Source organism: Pseudopipra pipra, chromosome 30 (assembly GCF_036250125.1).
Source record: "Pseudopipra pipra isolate bDixPip1 chromosome 30, bDixPip1.hap1, whole genome shotgun sequence".
NCBI lineage: Eukaryota > Metazoa > Chordata > Aves > Passeriformes > Pipridae > Pseudopipra > Pseudopipra pipra.
Window position 1 is genome coordinate 192,923 of NC_087578.1, and position 18,552 is coordinate 211,474.

The window sequence follows — 18,552 nt, forward strand, 5'->3', positions numbered from 1 at the left end:
TCCAATTTCCAGAGAAAACCCCACTTTATAATTGCTAGCAAAATTACCCAAAGACCTGCTCTTTTATCTCACCCTTGATTGTTAGAAGCTGGGGCTTCTCAAGATCACTGCGGGAATTCTCCAAAATGTGCTGGCAGAAGAAGAATTTTCTGCAGGATAAAATTTCCCAATCCAGAGTCCCAGGTGTTCCAGGGTGCTGGATTTCAATTTCCACCTTTCAGACACCAAACTGTTGCCTAAAAGACCGTGGAGAAAAAGACTCCAGGTCAATTGAGTGTAGGAGATAAGATAAAGAGAGTAGGTCCTTGTCCTAGTTAGAACAGCTGGGACCAGCTCATTACTGTGTGGGTGTAACCCAAAACTGTGTATTCTACATCCTCTATGCCATTTCCCAGGAACTGTTAACAATAGACCATTTGCAGCAGCTGCCCAGAGCACACCTGACCCCTCAGGCTATAAATTGGGTGTTAAGAGGCCTGTGAGATAGGAGGATGCTCCTGTCCTCACACCCATTGTGGAACTCCCTGACCTGAGGGAGGTACTGGGCATTCCTGCCTGAACCTGAGGATATATAATCTTGGGGTCTTGGGACTTCTAGTACTACTCATGGGATCCAGAGAAGGACCAGAACCTTGACCGGACTGTAACCACCACTCAACCAGACTGAGACCACCACTCTCAACCAGACTGAGACCACCACTCTCAACCAGACTGCCACCATCACTCGCACCAACAGTTTTTTTGTGGGAAATAGGGCCTAGAAAAAACCGTACCTTTGCAGAGAACCTTACCTTTGCAGAAGTGGCTCATTACAGGGGTGAGCTGCAACTCCTAAAAATGCCATTTCAACTCCTATTTCAACTGCCACCGCTGTTTCAACTGCCATGACAGGTAGCAGCCAATCAAATGCTGCAGTCACAGATTTTACCTTATTAGGTATGATTATCTATTGGTGTTGGGTTATAAAAGGAGGGCTGCTACTCCAATAAACTTGTCTCAGCTACACCCCCCTGAGTCCGTGCCTCAATACGCCACCGTTTTTCTCCTCTCCTTTTACTTTTGGACTTGGAGAACCACGTGGGGCTCAGCACAGGAGCCAACGAACAACATCCTCTTCATGCCCCATGGTGCCGGGTTATACATCTGGGGTTTTGTGAGCTAAAACCAATTGTTTGTCTGTGTAATTGTATTCATTGTATTATTTTTATTAAATTGTTATTCTGATTTATAATCTCTCTTGAGTTGGGTTCATTTCCCCTGCTGGTTTACCTTTAAACCAGCACAGTCCTTTAATCTCGGGCCTGAGGCCCAGGGAATGCACCTGACACACGACTCTAGACAGTGGTTCTATGATTTTATAATAAGGTCCATCCAATCCCAGATTTGTCCACCCCCGCTTCTGCCCCCTGACACGCCCCTTTGGGAATTGGGTTTGGGGTCTTTGGGACCCCTTCTTTGCAGCACACACAGTTCTTGGAGTTCCTGCAGAGTTCTGGGCTCGAAGGTCGCTGTGTCTGTGTGATATCTTCTGGTCCAGGCCTTTGGTTGTTTTTCTCCAGTTCTACCTTGACAAGAAGACTAAACACGCTGAGGGAATTTAGAGGGATTGATCCGGAATGGGGTAAGAGAGTTGGGGATGTGTAAGTACTATGTTAAGGGTAAGGGATATAATACAGCTACATTAAAATCTACATTCACTACACAGCTGCTTCTAAAATCTACAAAAGCTAAAAAAACCCCCAAAAGCTCTGAGGCATCAAGGGACACAGGTCAGGAGCTGCCCCCCACCTCCCAGCACCCCACAGCAGGTTAGGAGCTCAGGGGCCCACCCTGGACCCTCCCTCTTTCATCCTCCTTTCCCATCCCTTTTTTGTGCTTCCAATAATTTGTCTTGGCTTCTCCTACTTTTCTTTCTTTCTCTCCTCTCTTTTGGTTTTAGAAAATGAAGTTGGATTATCCTTTTGGAATCCAACATCTGACCTCATTTGGGCCTTAACCTTGCTTGGGGGTATCTTAGAACCCAATTCCTCCCCTCATTTGTGAGTCAAGGCAAACTTTGCTAAATATCACTAAAAATCCCCCTAATTTCACCCCCAAGCCCCTTAATTCCACTCAAAATTCCCTTAGTTCCACGTAAAATTCCCCTCATTTCTCCCCAAATCCCTGATTTCATCCTAAATCCTCTTAATTCTGTCATGACGAGGGAAGAGAGAGACGCTCAATATGAGAATCAGCAAGCTTCGTTTATTGATCACTGCTAAGAGCTTAATATATGCTTTATAATTAGCTCATACATATTGCAAAGCTAAGCTCATTATTGGTTCTTGCTTAAATGTTGATTCCGCCTTTACTCCCTTCTTTTGTTGACACAGGTGGCTCTCAGTTGCTTTTGTTTTGCTAATCACAACCTCCTGTTTACCAGCCAACTAGCATGTACAAGGACACTGTAGCCTTGCCATGGCCTTGCTATCTCAGATTTTCTCATCGGCCTAGACAAACTGTGTTCTATACTCTAACAGCTCGTCCATAGCTTTAGCCATATCCATATGTCCTTGTCCTGCTAGCCAATCCTCTACATAATTCCACTGAAGATCCCCTTAATTCCACCTAAAATCCCCCAAATATCACCCCAAATCTCTTAATTCAACCCCAAAATCCCATAATTCCAACTAACCCCTCAATCTCACGGGAATTCCCTTAATTCCACCCCAAATCCCCTTAATTTCACCTAAAATCCCCCTAATGTCACCCCAAATTCTTTAACTGTACCCAAAATTCCCTTAGACCCTTCTAAAATCCCCACAGTTTCACCTGAAGTCCCACTGATTTCACCCCAGATCCACAAGATTTCATCAAAAATCCCCTTAATTTCACACAACACCCCCTTAAAACAGCCCACCCCCCAATTTCACCCCAAATCCCCAATTTCACCACAAATCAACTCAATTCACCTCAAAAGTCCCTGAACTCCACCTAAAATCCTCCAAAATCATAAAAAACTCCTAATTTCACCCCAAATCCACTTAATTCCACCCAAGATTCTCCTAATTCCATCCAAAATCCCCCCAATATCACCACAAATGCCCTTAATGCCACTTAAAATTCCCTTAATTTCACCTAAAATATCCCTAATTTCACCCCAAATCCCTTAATTCAACCCAAAATTCCCTTAATCCCTCCTACAATCCCCATAATTTCACCCCAAATCCCCCAGATTCCACCAAAAATTGCCTTAATTTCACACAAAATTCCTTTAATTCCACCTGAATACCCCTAATTTCACTGCAAATCTCCTGATTTTCATCTCATATCACAATGGTTCTACTCAAAGTTGCCTTAGCTCCACCTGAAATCCCCATAATTTCATCAAAATCCTCCTGATTTCACCCCAAATCCCTTTAATTCCAGTCAAAATCCCCTTAATCCCACCTAAAATCTCCATAATCTCATAAAAATCCCCAATTTCACCCCAAATCTCCTTAATTCCAGTCAAAATTCCCTTAATCCAACCTAAAATTTCCATAATTTCACCTCAAATCTCCGATTTCACCTCAAGTGCCTTTAATTCCACCCCAAATCCCCAAGCTATCCCCCAAAATCCATTAATTCAATCCCCAAATCCCTTAATTTCTCCCCCCCCAATCTCACCGAAATCTCCCTGATTTCAATCAAAACTCCCTGAGTTCCACCTAAAATTCCCAAAGCCCCCTCCAGGCCCCCAACACAACCCTCCCTCTGGCCCCCAGAGCCCCCACAAGCCCCCTTTAGTGATCCCCCAGAGCCTCCCTTTCCTATGAGGTCTGTCCTCCGAGGACTTGGGGGTCCAAGGGGGCACTTGGGGGTCAGAGAGGGAATTTAGGGATCCGATGAGGCATTATGGGGCACTTATGGGGCACTTGGGGGTCAGAGGAGGGAATTTGGGTGTCCAGGTGGGCACTGGGGAGGCACTTAGGGGTGCTGGGTGGCACTTCTGGGACAGTTTGGGGTCCAGGGAAGCACTTGGAGGACGCTTGGGCGTCTAGAGGGGCACTTGAGGAGGGTCAGGGGAGGGAATTTTGGGGCACTTGAGGGTCTGGGGGCACTTGGGGGGCTGCAAACTCCGCTACAATGGGGCTCCGTGGGGCCGCGGGGGGTGATGGGAGTTGTAGTCCCGGCTATAAATAGCGCTCTATGTGGCCGCGGTGCATGACGGGAGTTGTAGTCTCGGAAGGGACTAAAGTGGCTCTGGCTCCAGGCCCCTCCCCAACTCCCCCTTCTCGGACGCGGATTGGCTGCGAGTTTTGACGGGCGGGCACTGCGACCAATGGGAGGCGCTAGAGGGGAAAACAGCTCGGGTTACCTTTGCAGACCCTCACAGTACAGACCAGTTCATTCCCAGGCCCTCCCAGTATAGCCCAGTTCAGTCCCAGTCCCGCCCAATATAGTCCAGTTCATCCCCAGTACCGCCCAGTTCATACTCAGGCCCTCCCAGTACAGCCCGGTTCCCCTCAGTCCCTTCCAGTCTCCCCCAGTCCCTCCTCTCCAGTCCAACTCAGTTTCCCCCATCCCTCCGTCCACCCAGGTGACCCCCAGGGTCTCCCAGTATGTCCCATTCCATCCCAGTGTCATTCCTAGCATGTCCCAGTGTCCCCCAGCCCTCCCCAGTGTCCCCCCCAGTCCCTCCCCATTCCCCCAGTGTCCTCCCCAGCACTCCCAGTGTGCCCCAGTACGTCCCAGTCTGTCCCAGTATCATTCACGGCATTCCCAGCGTCCGCCAGTATGTCCCAGTTCCCCCAGTGTCTCCCATAGTGTCCCCCAGTATGTCCCGGTCCATACCAGTATCACCTCCAGTATGTCCCAGTATGAACTCCAGTATGTCCCGGCCCTCCCCAGTGCCCCCCTCAGCGTTCTCAGTGTCCTCCAGTCCCTCCCAGTATCACTCCCAGTATGACCCAGTGTCCATCTGAGTCCACCCCTGTCGCTGATAATGTCGGAACGGCCAAAGCGACACGAAAAAAGGTTCCAGCAAAGTTTATTCCAAGGAAAAAGCAGGGACGCCGGGGCTGCTGTGCAGCCCCTTAAGTACAGTTTTTGAACACACGTAATGCACACGGATAGGACAGTTCAAACTTTCACACCAGAATTCTTACAGCTAATAGGTGCATTTTCTAACCTCTACTTTCTCACAACAACTTTGCTCTTTCTCAAAACAGCCCAGTACTTTCCCACAACAGTCCTGAGCATCTGCTCTTATTTTTCTCTCATGTTGATGTTTTTCCCAACCACTCTCGTTCAAAACAGGTCCTTGTTCTCATGAGACAGTGCTCCTGTTTTCATGAGACAGTGTTCTCTGTTCCCACAGGACAGCTTCTTCAGGATGCATCAGTATGTTGTCAGGATCAGGGCCTCCATTTTCAGTCCTCTCTTTCAGTCCATCTCAGGGGGATACTTTGATCTGGTCAACATCTATTGCTTCGTCAGTATGTGCCAAGGTGCTGACAGACCCGCTGTCACCCCTGACACACCCCAGTTGCTGCCACAGTCCCTTCCAGTCCGCCAGCCGTGACCACGCCCCCTCAGCATTGGCCACTCCCCTTTAACAGAGACCACGCCCCTCAGCCGTGGTCACGCCCCCCAGGTTTCGCCCCCCAGGTTTCACCCCCCAGTTTTACCTGTGGCTGCTCTGGGAAGGTGAGTGATGCCCCCAGTCCCTCCTCAGACCTCCTCAGTTACCCTCCAGTCCCTCCCATTTAACCCCTGGTTCCCTACAGCCTGTCCCACTTACCTCCCAGTCCCTCCCAGTTACCCTCCAGTCCCCCCCAGTCTCTTCCAGTCCCCCTGCAGTTGCTCCTAATCCACTTCCAGTTCCCCCCAGTCCCTCCCAGTGCCCCCCAGTGGCTCCCACTCTCCCTCGGGTCCCCTCCTAGTCCATCCAGTTGTTCCAAGTCCCCCGTAAATTGGGCTCCCAGTAACTCAGTGCCCCTCAATTCCCTCCCAGTCCCCCCCCACTCCCTCACAGTTCCTTCCAATCCCCCCAGTAACCCAGTGCCCCCCAATTCCCTCCCAGTCCCCCCCACTCCCTCACAGTTCCTTCCAATCCCCCCAGTAACCCCCCGCCCCTCCCAGTCCCGCCCTGCTCAGGAATCCCAGTGACTCACCTGCCCCTCCCCCACCCGGACGCCCGGGATTCCCGGGGGGGGCGCCCCCTCCCCCCCCATTCCCGGTTTTTCGGGAACCCCTGGAATCTTCCCCTCCTCCCCAGGGGTCAAAAATCACGAGATGGAGCGGGAAAGCCTGAGGGTGCTGGTGCTACTGGGAGGTACTGGGGGGAGACTGGGGGAGACTGGGGGAGAACTGGGGGGAACTGGAGGGGACTGGGAGCATTTGAGGAGGAACTGGGATATATATACTGGGAGGGAACTGGGAGGTACTGCGGGAGGACTGGGTAGGGACTGGGAGCAACTGGGAGGGAACTGGGGAGGACTGCGAGGTACTGGGAGTAACCAGGTGGGGAACTGGGTTTATTTGGAACTGGGAGGAACTGGTACCACTGATCCCCCCAAACTGGTTCCCCTCCCCATCCCAGTTCTGTCCATGGCAAGAGGGAACTCCCACCCTGGTGAGTGACTGGGTCAAACTGGGACCAACTGGGAGGGGGGGGCTGTACTGGGAGTGGGGTGGGGTCATACTGGGAATGGAGAGGGTCATACTGGGAGTGGGGGTGTGGTCCATACTGGGATGGGGGGCCATACTGGTTTATAGTGGTATGGGGAGGTCCATACTGGTATGAGGGGGCCATACTAGGTTATGCTGGGATGTGAGGGATCCATACTGGTTTATACTGGGATGAGGGCTCATACTGGTTTGTACCGGTATGGGAGGCTCATACTGGGTTGAGGGGAGCCCATAATGGTTTATACTGAGATGGGAGGGTCCATAATGGGTCCATACTGGGTTATACTGGGATGGGAGTGCCTACACTGGTTTATACTGGGGTGGGGAAGTCCATACTGGTCCCTCTGACTCTTCCCCTCCCCACAGATGCCAACAATCCCTTCCAGTACGGTGAGTGGGGACCAGTTTGGGGGGACTGGGGGAACTGGGAGGGAATTGGGAAGGACCAGTTTGGGGGGACTGGGAGGGGTAGGGGGCAAATGGAGATATCCCCAGGCGTGTCCCAGGCGTGTCCCAGGTGTGTTCCCCATTGTGTCCCCAGGTGTGTCCCCGGTGAATCCCCAGGTGTGTCCCCCGGTGTGTCCCAGGTGTGTTCCAGGTGTGTCCCCCATTGTGTCCCCAGGTGTGTCCCCGGTGAATCCCCAGGTGTGTCCCCCGGTGTGTCCCCAGGTGTGTTCCAGGTGTGTCCCCCATTGTGTCCCCAGGTGTGTCCCCGGTGAATCCCCAGGTGTGTCCCCAGGTGTGTCCCAGGCTTGTCCGAAGGCGTGTCCTCAGGCGTGTCCCAGATGTGTCCCCAGGTGTTTCCCGAGGTGTTTCCTAGGTGTGTCCCCAGCTGTCCCCAGGTGTGTCCCCAGCTGTGTCCCAGGTGTGACAGGTGTGTCCCTCCAGACTGGCATCACCTGCGTGTGGCCGGGTTGGGCGTGGCCGCCTTCCTGTGTGTCCTGGGCTTCATCGTCCTGCTCAGTGAGTGTCACATGTGCCAACTGGGGATGTCCCCAGTTTCACCTGGCGGGGGGGGGGGCAGCAATGTTACCTGCGCAGTGTTTGTGTCACCTGGGGGGTCCCCAATGCCTCCTGGGGGTCCCTAATGTCACCCGGGGGGTCCCTGTGTCACTTTCTTTGTGTCACCTGTTGTGTCCCCTGACAGGTGGGAAGTGCAAGTGCCGGAGCAAGGCCAGGTGGGACAGGGGAACACTGGGGGGGACATTGGGAGGATGGGGGGACATTGGGGGGACAAGGGGACATTGGGGACACAGAGGTGTCCCTGACCCTGCCCACCCCCCACAGCCACCAACGACACCCCCCTGAGATGTCACACCTGGTTGGGACAGGTGAGTGTCCTCTCCCCCCTTGGGGTCATCTGGGGTACTTGGGGACAAGGGGAGGGCACTGGGGACAAAGGGGGGGACTTCGGGACATCTGGGGGACCTTAGGGACAATGGGGACCCCCCTAATCCCCCCTCTCTTCACAGGAGCCGTCAGCACGTGCTGAGGTGTCCCCAAGTGTCCCCGAGTGTCCCCAAGTGCAGCAACACATGGAGGGGGGAGGGACGGGTTTATTTTGGGGTGGAACCCCCCAAAAACAGCCCAACAAATGGGGAAAATTAATAAAAAAGGTTAAAAAAAAAAGAGGTAATTTGGTTCTTGGGGGGTGGTGGCACTTGGCGGACATCAGGGGGGACAGGGGACAGTGCTGGGGGGGTGGCACGTGGAGGGGACCAGGTGACATGGGTAGATAGTGGCCTCAGGGACATCAGGGGGATGGTGGCACCAGAAGAGGACATCAGCTTGATGGTGGCTTTGGGGACGGTGGGTGGCACATGGAGGGGACACAAGGCCAATGGTGACATTGCAGTGACAGTGGCCTTGGGGACATCGGGTTGGGGATGGCACATGAAGGGAACACAAGGCCAATGGTGACATTGTGGTGACAGGAGCCTTGGGGACACAGGGTTGAGGGTGGCACATGGAGGGAACACAAGGCCAATGGTGACACTGCGGGGACAATGGCCTTGGGGACATAGGGTTGGTGGTGGCACCAGGAGGGGACATTGTGCCAGTGGTGATACTGTGGTTACGGCGGCCTTGGGGACATCAGGGCATTGGTGGCACCAAAAGATGAAATTGGGCCAATGGTGACATCAGGTTGAAGGTGGCTTTGGAGTTGGTGGTGGCACCAGGAGGGGACAGGGGACATCAGGGCCATGGTGATAGCAGGAAGTGACACAAGTTCAGTGGTGACATCAGGCTGATGGTGGCCTTGGGGATATTGTGGCAGTGGTGTCAAAAGGAGGGGACAAGGTGAGGTGGTGGCCTTGGGGACATCAGGGCAGTGATGACACCAGGAGGGAACACGAGGCCAATGGGGTCATCAGGGGGATGGTGGCACCAGGTCCATGATGGTGAGGGGGATGATGTCCCCATGTCCCTCAGGTGACCAGGTCCATGGTCACATGGTGTCCCCCCATCCCTCAAGTGATCAGTCCATGGTGACATGATGGTTGATGTCCCCATGTCCTCTCATGCCTCGAGGTCTATGGTCATGTGCTGGTAGATCTGGGTGGCCCCTTTGAAGCTAGAGGCCACAAGGAAGTGCCATTGGCCAATGGTGACAGGGACAAAGGCGCGGGGGGTGGGCACCAGCAGCTCCTGGGTGGGCTCCAGGTGCCCCTCGGGGCCCAGGCGGAACACGCGGCTCAGGGCAAAGTCATTGCCCAGCAGGACGTAGCGGTGGCCACTCAAGGTCAGTGGCTGGAAGATCATCGACCCCCGAGCCGGGACCTGCTGGATCTCCCGGAACATGGAGCCCTCCCAGCGCATCACCTGGAAAGGGGGACAGCGGTGGGAGGTGGGTGGGGTGGGAGGTAGGATCATGGGTTGGGTTGGGTTGGGTGGTGGGATGATCAGATGGGTGATGGGATCATGGGATGGATTGGGAAGGGTGGTGCAATCATGGGGTGCATTGAGTTGTGTTGGGTTTTATTGTGTTGTGTTGGGTGGTGGAGTCATGGAATGGCTTGGGTTGGGTGGTGGGATCATGGGAAGGGTGGTGGGATCATGGGATGGATTGGGAAGGGTGATGAGATTGTGGGATGGGTGGTGGGGTCATGGGATGGGTGGTGGGGTCATGGAGAAGACGTTGTGGCACCCCATGACCACACGATGGTGATGGATGCCCACAGACCCATGATCTCAGTGGATCCCCATAACAACATGACCCTGGTGACCCCCATAGCCCCATGACCCTGATGTACCCACACAGTCACATGAGCCTGGTGACCCCCTATAGCCCCATGACCCTGATGTACCCCTACAACCACATGAGCCAGGTGGACCTCCATGGACTCCTGCTGACCCCATGACTACCCAACCCCGATAACTTCCCATAACCACACAACTCTGGTATCCCCCATGACCCCACGACCTTGCTGGCCCCCCATGGGTCCCTGATGACCCCCATGACCCTGATGACCCACAGACCTACAACTTTGATGGTTCCCCATAACCACGTAATGGTGTTGGACCCCAACAGACCCATGATGATGCTGGACCCGCATGACTCTGATGACTCTCATGACAGTGGTGGCCCCCCATGACCATATGACTTTGTTGATCCCCCATAGCCACATGACTCCTGGTATCCCCCATGGCCTCATGATGTTGCTGGACCCCCATGGACCCCTGATGACCCCCATGACCACATGATTCTGATGGCCCCCCATAACCACACAACCCTGATATCCTCCATGACCCTGGTAACCCTCCATGACCCCTGCCCACCCCTGCCCACTCTCCCGACCCCCCCCACCTTGGCGTCCCCCAGGAACCGTGTGAGGCACAGGAATACGTGTCCCCTCAGCCGGAAGTGCTTCGCCGCGTACACGTCGGGTACGTGGGGGATGTCAGTGTGGGGGGTGAAGACCCCCCCGCTCCACCGGTACACGAGGGGTCTCCTGGCCCCTGAACACACCACGAGTGCTGGGCGCCCGCCCAGCTCCAGGAATTCCAGGTGGGTGTCGCGGTGCCACGCCCGGAGGGTCTGGTGGGGGTAGAAGCCGCGCCCACCCCACCGGAACACGGTGCTGGTGCCACCCTTGGAGCTGTCGGCCACGCCCAGGTACAGGTGGCCCCCGAGACGGGCGGTGGCCACGGCGTGGGGGCGACGCAGCCGCCCCGCTCCGAGGCTCTGGTGGCGAACAAAGGTGGCCCCGGGGCCACCAGAGCGGCGCCAGACCCAGGAACCACCCCGGAGCTGGGCCACCACCACCAAGAGGGACCCACCAAGGGGCAGCGGGTGGCAGGCCACTGGGGAGGAGCCTGTGGGGACAATGGGGACAGTGAGGTTACGGGGAGTAAGGGGTTGGGGATGTTGGGGTGGTGGGGACAAGGCACTGGGGACACTGGGGATTTTGGGGATGTTGAGAACATTGGAGACATCTCTATGGGACATTGGAGACATTGAGGTCTCTGCGGGGACATTGGGGATGTTGGGAACACGAGGACATTGGGGTGGTGGTGACAGGGCTATGGGGACATTGGGATGATGGGGACAAGGCTATGGGGACATTGGGCACATTGGGGACACTGTGGATGTTGGGGTGGTGGAGACGTCTCTACAGGGACAGGAGCTGTCCCCAAGCTGGGCCACCACCACCAGGAGAGACCCACCAGTGGGTGACAGGCCACTGAGGAGGAGCCTGGGGGGACAGTGAGGACGGTGGGGTTAAAGGGGGAGGGGTGGGGGCAAGGGGTTGAAAACATTGGGGATGTTGGGGACACTGGGAACATTGGGGACACTGGGGACACTGGGAACGTTGGGGACATTGGGGACATTGGGGACACTGGGAACATTGAGGTGGTGGGGATGTCTCTGTGGGGATGTCTCTATGGGGACACTGAGGACATTGGGGTTGGGGTGGTGGGGACTGGGCTGTGGGGACACTGGGGACACTGGGGTTGGGGTGGTGGTTTTGGTCTCCTCCAGCCCATTTTTGAGGTCTCTCAACCCATTTTTTACATCCCTCACCCCATTTTTCAGGTCCCTCACCCCATTTTTGTGGTCCGTTACTCCATTTTTGAGGTTCCTCACCCCATTTTTGGGCCCCCCTTGGCTGTTTTTGGGATCACCCCACCCAGGGTGGGTTTTGGGTCCCCCCAGACTCACTGTTGATGATGGTGGGGGCCCGGAACCTCCCAGCCAGTTGGTCCCACTCCAGGAGGGCGCAGGCACCGGCAAAGGGCTGGGCCAGGGCCACCCCCTGGTGCCCCCCTAGCGTGAAAGACTCGGCCCCCAGGGATGAGAAGGGCAGGGACTGGAATGGCCGGAGCTCTGGGAACACAGGGACATTATGGGGACACCATGGGGACAGCCCAATGCCACCCCCAGGGAAATGGGAACATCCTGGGGATACCCCACTGCCACCCCAGGGACATGGGGACACCCTGGGGACACCCCAGAAACACCCCACTGTCACCCCTGGGGATATGGGGACAACCCCAAGGACACAGGACATGAGGACATCCTGGGGACACCTAAAGGAACATGGAGACATCCCAGGTACATCGCAGGGACATGGGGACACCATGGAGACAGCCCAATGCCACCCCCAGTGCCCCTCCCACGTGAAGGAATTGGCCCCCAGAGATGAGAAGGGCAGGGACTGGAACAGGCAGCGCTCAGGACACGGGGACACTGTGGGGGCAGCATGGGGACATCGTGGGGACAGCCTAGGCACAGCTCTGGGGGCATGGGGACACACTGGGGACACCCCCTGCCATCCCCAGGGACATGGGGACAGCCTTGGAACACTCCTGAGGACATGGGGACACCCCGGAGGATGAGCCCCATGCCACCCCCCAGGGACACAGGGACACCATGAGGACACCCCAGAGACATGCCCAGGGACATGGGGACACCATGGGGACACCCCAGAGACATCTCCAGGGATGTGGGGACATCCCATGGACATTCCAAGGACATGAGGACATCTCAGGGACACCCTCAGGGACACTATGGAGACCTTTGGGGGACACTTTGGGGATACTTTGCTGCCACCTCTGGGGACACCAAGGGGACACTCTGGTTCCTTGGGGACACTTTGGAGGCTCTTGGGGCACCTCAAGGACACTCTGGGGACACTGGGGATACTTTAGGGACATTGGGGTCCATAGGTGTGTTTGTACTCCCAGCCTCGGGTGCCCAGTCCCCCCAAGTCCCTCCCAGTCCCCGCCAATTTCCTCCCAATCCCTTCTCAGTCCCTCCCAGTGCTCCCAGTTCCCACCTGCCCGCTGGCACTGGAAGTCCTGGGGGTCCAGGTGGGCAAGGGGGGTCCCTTGGTGGGGGGAGGGGCTGCGGCAGCGCCCAGCAGTCTCAGGGGAGGAGGGGACTGTCCCCAGCCACGACAGGAGCCACCGCAGGCGACAATCACAGTGGAACGGGTTCCCCCGCAGGTCCCTGAGCCACCAAGTGTCACCAAAGTGTCACCAGGTGTCACCAAAATGTCCCCAAATGTCACTAAATGTCCCCACGTGTCACCAAATCCCCCCAAATCCCTCCAAGTCCCCCAATGTCCCCCTGATGTCCCCAATGTACCCCAAAACCCCCAATGTCCCCAATCCCCCCCAATGTCCCCATGTCCCCAAAGTCCCTATACCTCCCCCAATGTCCCCAATGTCCCCAATGCCCTGTCCTCCAATGCCCCCAATCCCCCAATGTCCCCAATGTCCCCAACACTCCCCGTTTCCCTCCCTGTCCCCAATGTCCCCAGTGTCCGCACGGTGTCACTCACAGGTGGCTCAGGGTCTCCAGCCCCTGGAAGAGCCCCTGAGGCAGCGTCTCCAGGTGGTTGTTGGCCAAACTCCTGTGGGGATGTTGGGGGAACACTGGGGACATTGGGGACATTGAGGGGGACATAGGGAGAACATTGTGGGGTTTGGAGGGCTTGGGGACACCTGGGGGCACTTGGGGACATTGGGGACAGCTGGGGACAGGGAAATGGGGGCATCTGGGGACACCCGGCGACACATGGGGACATGGGGACAGGGACACAGGGACAGGAACATGGGGACACCTGGGGACAGGAACATGGGGACATTTGGGGACATCTGGGGACATGAGGACACCTGGGGATATTTGGGGACACCCTAATGTCCCCAATCCCCCCCAGTGTGCCCCATGTCCCCCCAGTGTCCCCAGCATCACTCACAGGAACAGGAGCCCCCGGAGGCCCCGCAGGGCGGTGGGTTCAATGGTCCCGACCTCGTTGTCCTCGATGAACCTGCGGCACCAGTTCACACCAGTTTGCACCAGTTCTCACCAGTTCACACAAGTTCAACTCAGTATCCCCCCACCCAGTACAGCCCAGTCCCTCCCCATTGTTCCCCCAGTTCCTCCCAGCACAGCCCAGTTTATCCCAGTCCACCCTAGTCCCTCCCCAGTGTCTCCCCAGTCCAGCCCAGTCCCTCTCCAGTGTCTCCCCAGTCCAGTCCAGTCCCTCCTCGATGTCTCTCCAGTTCCTCCCCAGTCCCTTCCAGTCCATTCCCAGTGCCCTCCCAATCCCCCCCCAGTCCCCCTCAGTCCCTTCCAGTCCTTCTCACAGGTACTCCAGTAACACCAGTCCAGCAAAGGCCCCGTCCCCGATGGTCCCCAAGCTCCCGGCAGTGACCAACCTGTGGGGACACCCCAGGGACACTCTGAGGACACTTTGGGGCTATTCAGGGCCAATGAGGAGACATTTGGGGCCATTTAAGGACTCTTGGGAACACCTTGGGGACATATGCGGACATTTTGGGATCACTTTAGGAACACTTCAGGACCATTTGGGGACTCCTGGGAACACCTTGGGGACATTTGGGGACATTGAGATAACATTTGGGGACACTCTGAAGACATTTGGGGACATTTGGAGACCCTTTGGGGACACACTGGGGACACTGAGGGGATCTTGGGGATGTCCTGGGGATATCTGGGGACATTGAGGTGACATTTGGGGACATTTGGTGATACTTTGGGGCCATTTGGGGCCATTGGTGACACTTTCGGGACACTTTGGGGACAGACACTCTGAAGACATTTTGGGGACACTCTGAAGACATTTCGGGGACACAGAGGTAACACTTGGGGACACGTTGGGGACAGACTGGGGATACTGGCGTGACATTTGGGGCCATTTGGGGACACTTTGAGGACATTGGGGTCACTCACAGCAGCTGCAGGGTCGGGGTGTGGCGGAAGCTGCCCTCGGCCAGGACCTCGATGTGCCACCGAACCAGTGACCTGGGGGAACCGGGTGAACTGGGAGGTACTGGGAAGGCATTGGGGAAGACTGGGAGGACCAAACTGGGATAAACTGGGGACACAGGGGTCAAACTGGGCTGAACTGAGAGAAAGCAGGAACAACTTGGGCCAAACTGGAGTCAAACTGGGCTAAATTGGGGTAAACTGAGGTAAAACTGGGAGAAACTGGGACCAAACTGCACTAAACTGGTCCAAGTCAGTCCTAAACTGGGAGAAACTGGAGCTAAACTGGGCCGAATCAGTATCTGACTGGGCCATACTCATCCCAGCCAGCCCTAAACTGGTACTAAACTGGTCTAAACCAGCCACAACCTGGACCCAGCCCCGCCCATCCCGTGCAGGGGGCGTGGCTCCGAATGATGACGTCACAAGACGGGCGGGGCCTCATTGGGGGGTCCGTGGGAGTCCCCACTGAGGGCTCACGGAAGGGGTTCATGGGGTACCCAAAAAGCAGGAGGTCAAAGGGGAGGTCCCGGAAGGGGGTTTCCCATGGAGGTGGTCATTTTGGGGGGTCCCAGGAGTATTTTTTTGGGGGGGGTTCCTAAAAGGGGGGAAGGGGGTGCCCAAGAGGGGAGGGGTCGCCGGGGAGTTTCTGGGGGGTCTGCAAGGACAAGTCGCGGGAAGGTTCTGGGGGGGTCCCTAAAGGGCGGGGTCGTGGGGGGGACTCAGGAGGGGCACCACATTTGAGGGGGTCCCAAAGGGAGGAGGGGATAAAAGGGGGGTCCTCAAAGTGGGGGGTCCCCAAATTGGAGGGGGGTCACTCACAGTGTGGCCAGGCGGGGGGGGAGCCCCCGGGGGATCCCCCCGGCCCCCCCTCGGCACAGGGCGCTCTCCCGGTCGCACTCGCAGCCCCCCGGGCAGCCGCCGCCACCCCGGAGGGGTGCCCCAAACCCACCCCCCCACATCGGGACCCCCCCAAAGACCCTCCCCACCCCCAGCAACACCAGCAGCACCAGCGCGGCCCCCTCCGCCCCCATGGAGCCCCTCCAAATAGCCCCCCCCAAAAGATGCCCCCAAAATGATTGCCCAAAACTGGCCCGCCAAAGGCCCCCCCCAAAATTGCCCCCTCCGAAACTGCCCTCCCAAAAGACCCCCCTACAACTGCGCTCCGAAACTACCCTCCCCGAACTGACCCCCCGCAAAAAAATCCTAAATCTTCCCTCCCAGTGCCTCCGAAACTTCCCGCCCCCGAAACTTCCCGTCCCCGAAGTGACCCCCCCTCAAGAGACCTCCTCCTAAATCTGCCCCCGAAACTTCCACCCTCGAAGTGACCCACCCAAAAGACCACCCTAAAACTTCCCCCCCAAAAGCCCCCTAAATCTGACCCCCAAAAACTCCTCCCCGAACCCACCCCGCAAAAAAACCCCTAAATCTGCCCCCCAAAACCGCCCCCCCGATCCGACCCCGCCCAAAAGACCTCCTAAATCTCCCCCTCTAAAACCCCCCTAAATCTTCCTCCCTAAAAGCCCCCTAAACCTTCGCTCCCCAAAACCTGCCCCCTCCCAGACTGACCCCCGCTCTCCGCCCTCCCCCTTCACCGGCCCCCCCGACGCCCTCTCCCCCAATAAAAGCCCCCCCAAATCGGGGTCCCCCCCGCCCCCCGGGCTCGGCTGCGGCTCTCACGGTGGCGGGCGGGGTGGGCGGGGCTTATGAGTGATGGACACGCCCATCCGTGTCTGGTCACGCCCAGTCAGCGGTGGCCACGCCCCCTCCCAATACAAAGGGGCCGCTGTTGGTCCCTGGCCTGGAGCCACTGGGGACAGAGGGGGCCTTGTACTGGGAGCACTGGGAGGGACTGGGGGGGCTCCCAGGCGGCAGGGGGAGGGGACTAGGAGCACTGGGAGGACCTGGGGGGCTCCCAGGGGGGACTTGGAGGCAGCTGGGAGCACTGGGAGGCAACTGGGTGGAGCTGGGAGGGACTGGGTGGAGGCAACGGGGAGGGACTGGAGGTTACTGGGCAGCTCTATGGGGGGACTGCGAGACACTGGGAGTCAACTGCGGGGAGCTGGGAGTTACTGGGACTGGTATTGGAGAGGGACTGGAGGTTATTGGGAGCACTGAGGGGGACTGGGGGGCTCTGAGGGAGGACTGGGAGGCAACTGGTGGGTGCTGGGAAATCACGGGGAGGCAACTGGCAGTCACTGGGAAGGACTGGGTGCTACTGATGGTGGTATTGGGAGGTACTGGAAGGAACTGGAGGTTAATGGGAGCCTTGAGTGGGACTACGGGGCTCTGAGAAGGGACTGGGGGGGGCAGGGGAAGACACTGAGAGTCAACGGGGAGCACTGGGAGGCAACTGGAGGGTGCTGTGAGTTACTGGGAGGCAACTGGTGGTGCTGGGGAGTCACTGGGAGGCAACTGGTGGTGCTGGGGAGTCACTGGGAGGCAACTGGTGGTGCTGGGGAGTCACTGGGAGGCAACTGGTGGGTGCTGGGAGTTACTGGGAGTGGTACTGGAAGGGACTGGAGGTTACTAAAAGCACTGGGAGGGACTGGGGGGCTCCCAGGGAGGACTGAGGGGGTAGGAGGAGGCAACTGGGAGCACTGGGAGGTAACTGGGTGCAGCTGGGAGTTACTGGGAGTGGTACTGGGGAGGGACTGGAGGTTACTGGGAGCATTGGGAGGGACTGGAGGTTACTGGGAGCATTGGGAGGGACTGGGGGGCTCTGAGGGGGGACTGGGAGGTGCTGGGAGTTACTGAGACAGGTAGGGAGTGGGATGGACTGGAGGTTACTGGGAGCATTGGGAGGGACTTCGGGGCTCCCAGGGGGGACTGGGAGAAACTAGGAAGCAACTGGGAGGTGCTGGGGGGCACTGGGAGGCAAGTGGGGGGATGTGGGAGTTACTTGGAGTGGTACTGGGAGTCAGCTGGAGGTTACTGGGAGAGTTACTGGGAAGAACCAGAAGTCAACTGGTGGGTGCTGAAGGCAACTGGGAAGCACTGGAAGGTGCTGGGGAGGAACTGGGAGAAACTAGGAGGCAACTGGGAAGCACTGGAAGGTGCTGGGGAGGAACTGGGAGAAACTAGGAGGCAACTGAGACACTGGAGGTTACTGGGAGACAACTGGGGGGCAGTGGGGAGAAAATGGTAGCTACTGTGGGCAACTGGGAGATGCTGGAGGTTACTGGTGGGCACTGGAGAGTTACTAGGAGGTGCTACAGAGTTGCTTAGGGGCAACTGGGGACACTGGTTGCTACTGGAAAAGGTAACTGAGAGGCCTTGGAGGTTACTGGGAGGGACTGGAGGGCTCTGAGGGGGGACTGGGGAAAGTTATTGGGAGCACTGGGAGGCAACTGGGGGCCCTGAGAGTTGCTGGGAGGCAACTGGGGGATGCTGGAAATTACTGGGAAAGGTACTGGGACACTGGTATTACTGGGGTGGGGGATCACTGGGAGCTGCTGGTGGAGTCACTGAGGAGTAAGGAGAGGCCCTGGGCTTACTGGGGGTTTACTGGGAGGGTCACTGGGAGCTACTGGTGAGCAGTGGGGGTTACTGGTGAAACAAAGAATTAACACTGAGATTTGATCAGTGTTAAACAGCAAATCTCTGTTGCCAGCACTGGGTCGCACTGCGGATAAATCCTTCCATAAGTGCTCTGATGA

At 57.0% G+C, this 18,552-nt stretch overlaps 2 protein-coding genes across 3 annotated transcripts; one reads left to right on the forward strand and one right to left on the reverse strand.

Annotated features, from left to right (window-relative positions):
* The first annotated feature begins 5,208 nt into the window (after positions 1-5,208).
* On the forward strand, positions 5,209-8,252 carry LOC135404170 (FXYD domain-containing ion transport regulator 3-like). 2 transcript variants are annotated; one of them, XM_064638797.1, is made up of 8 exons: positions 5,213-5,670; positions 6,242-6,298; positions 6,566-6,598; positions 7,021-7,044; positions 7,543-7,617; positions 7,802-7,832; positions 7,942-7,985; positions 8,127-8,252. In XM_064638797.1, the coding sequence occupies exons 2-8, from the start codon at positions 6,259-6,261 to the stop codon at positions 8,144-8,146; spliced, it is 267 nt and encodes an 88-aa protein (XP_064494867.1). In that variant the 5' UTR covers positions 5,213-5,670; positions 6,242-6,258; the 3' UTR covers positions 8,147-8,252. The 2 variants fall into 2 exon arrangements, with proteins under 2 accessions (XP_064494868.1, XP_064494867.1); XM_064638798.1 differs by lacking the exon at positions 6,566-6,598 and having other exon boundaries at positions 5,209-5,670.
* LOC135404124 (leucine-rich repeat LGI family member 4-like) lies at positions 8,193-15,855 on the reverse strand. Its single transcript, XM_064638700.1, has 9 exons — positions 15,716-15,855; positions 14,858-14,929; positions 14,251-14,322; positions 13,860-13,931; positions 13,443-13,514; positions 12,936-13,108; positions 11,819-11,983; positions 10,463-10,971; positions 8,193-9,477 (listed from the first exon to the last, which is right to left on the reverse strand). Exons 1-9 carry the CDS (start codon positions 15,853-15,855, stop codon positions 9,175-9,177), a joined length of 1,578 nt encoding a protein of 525 aa, XP_064494770.1. The 3' UTR covers positions 8,193-9,174.
* Between the last annotated feature and the right edge of the window lie 2,697 nt (positions 15,856-18,552).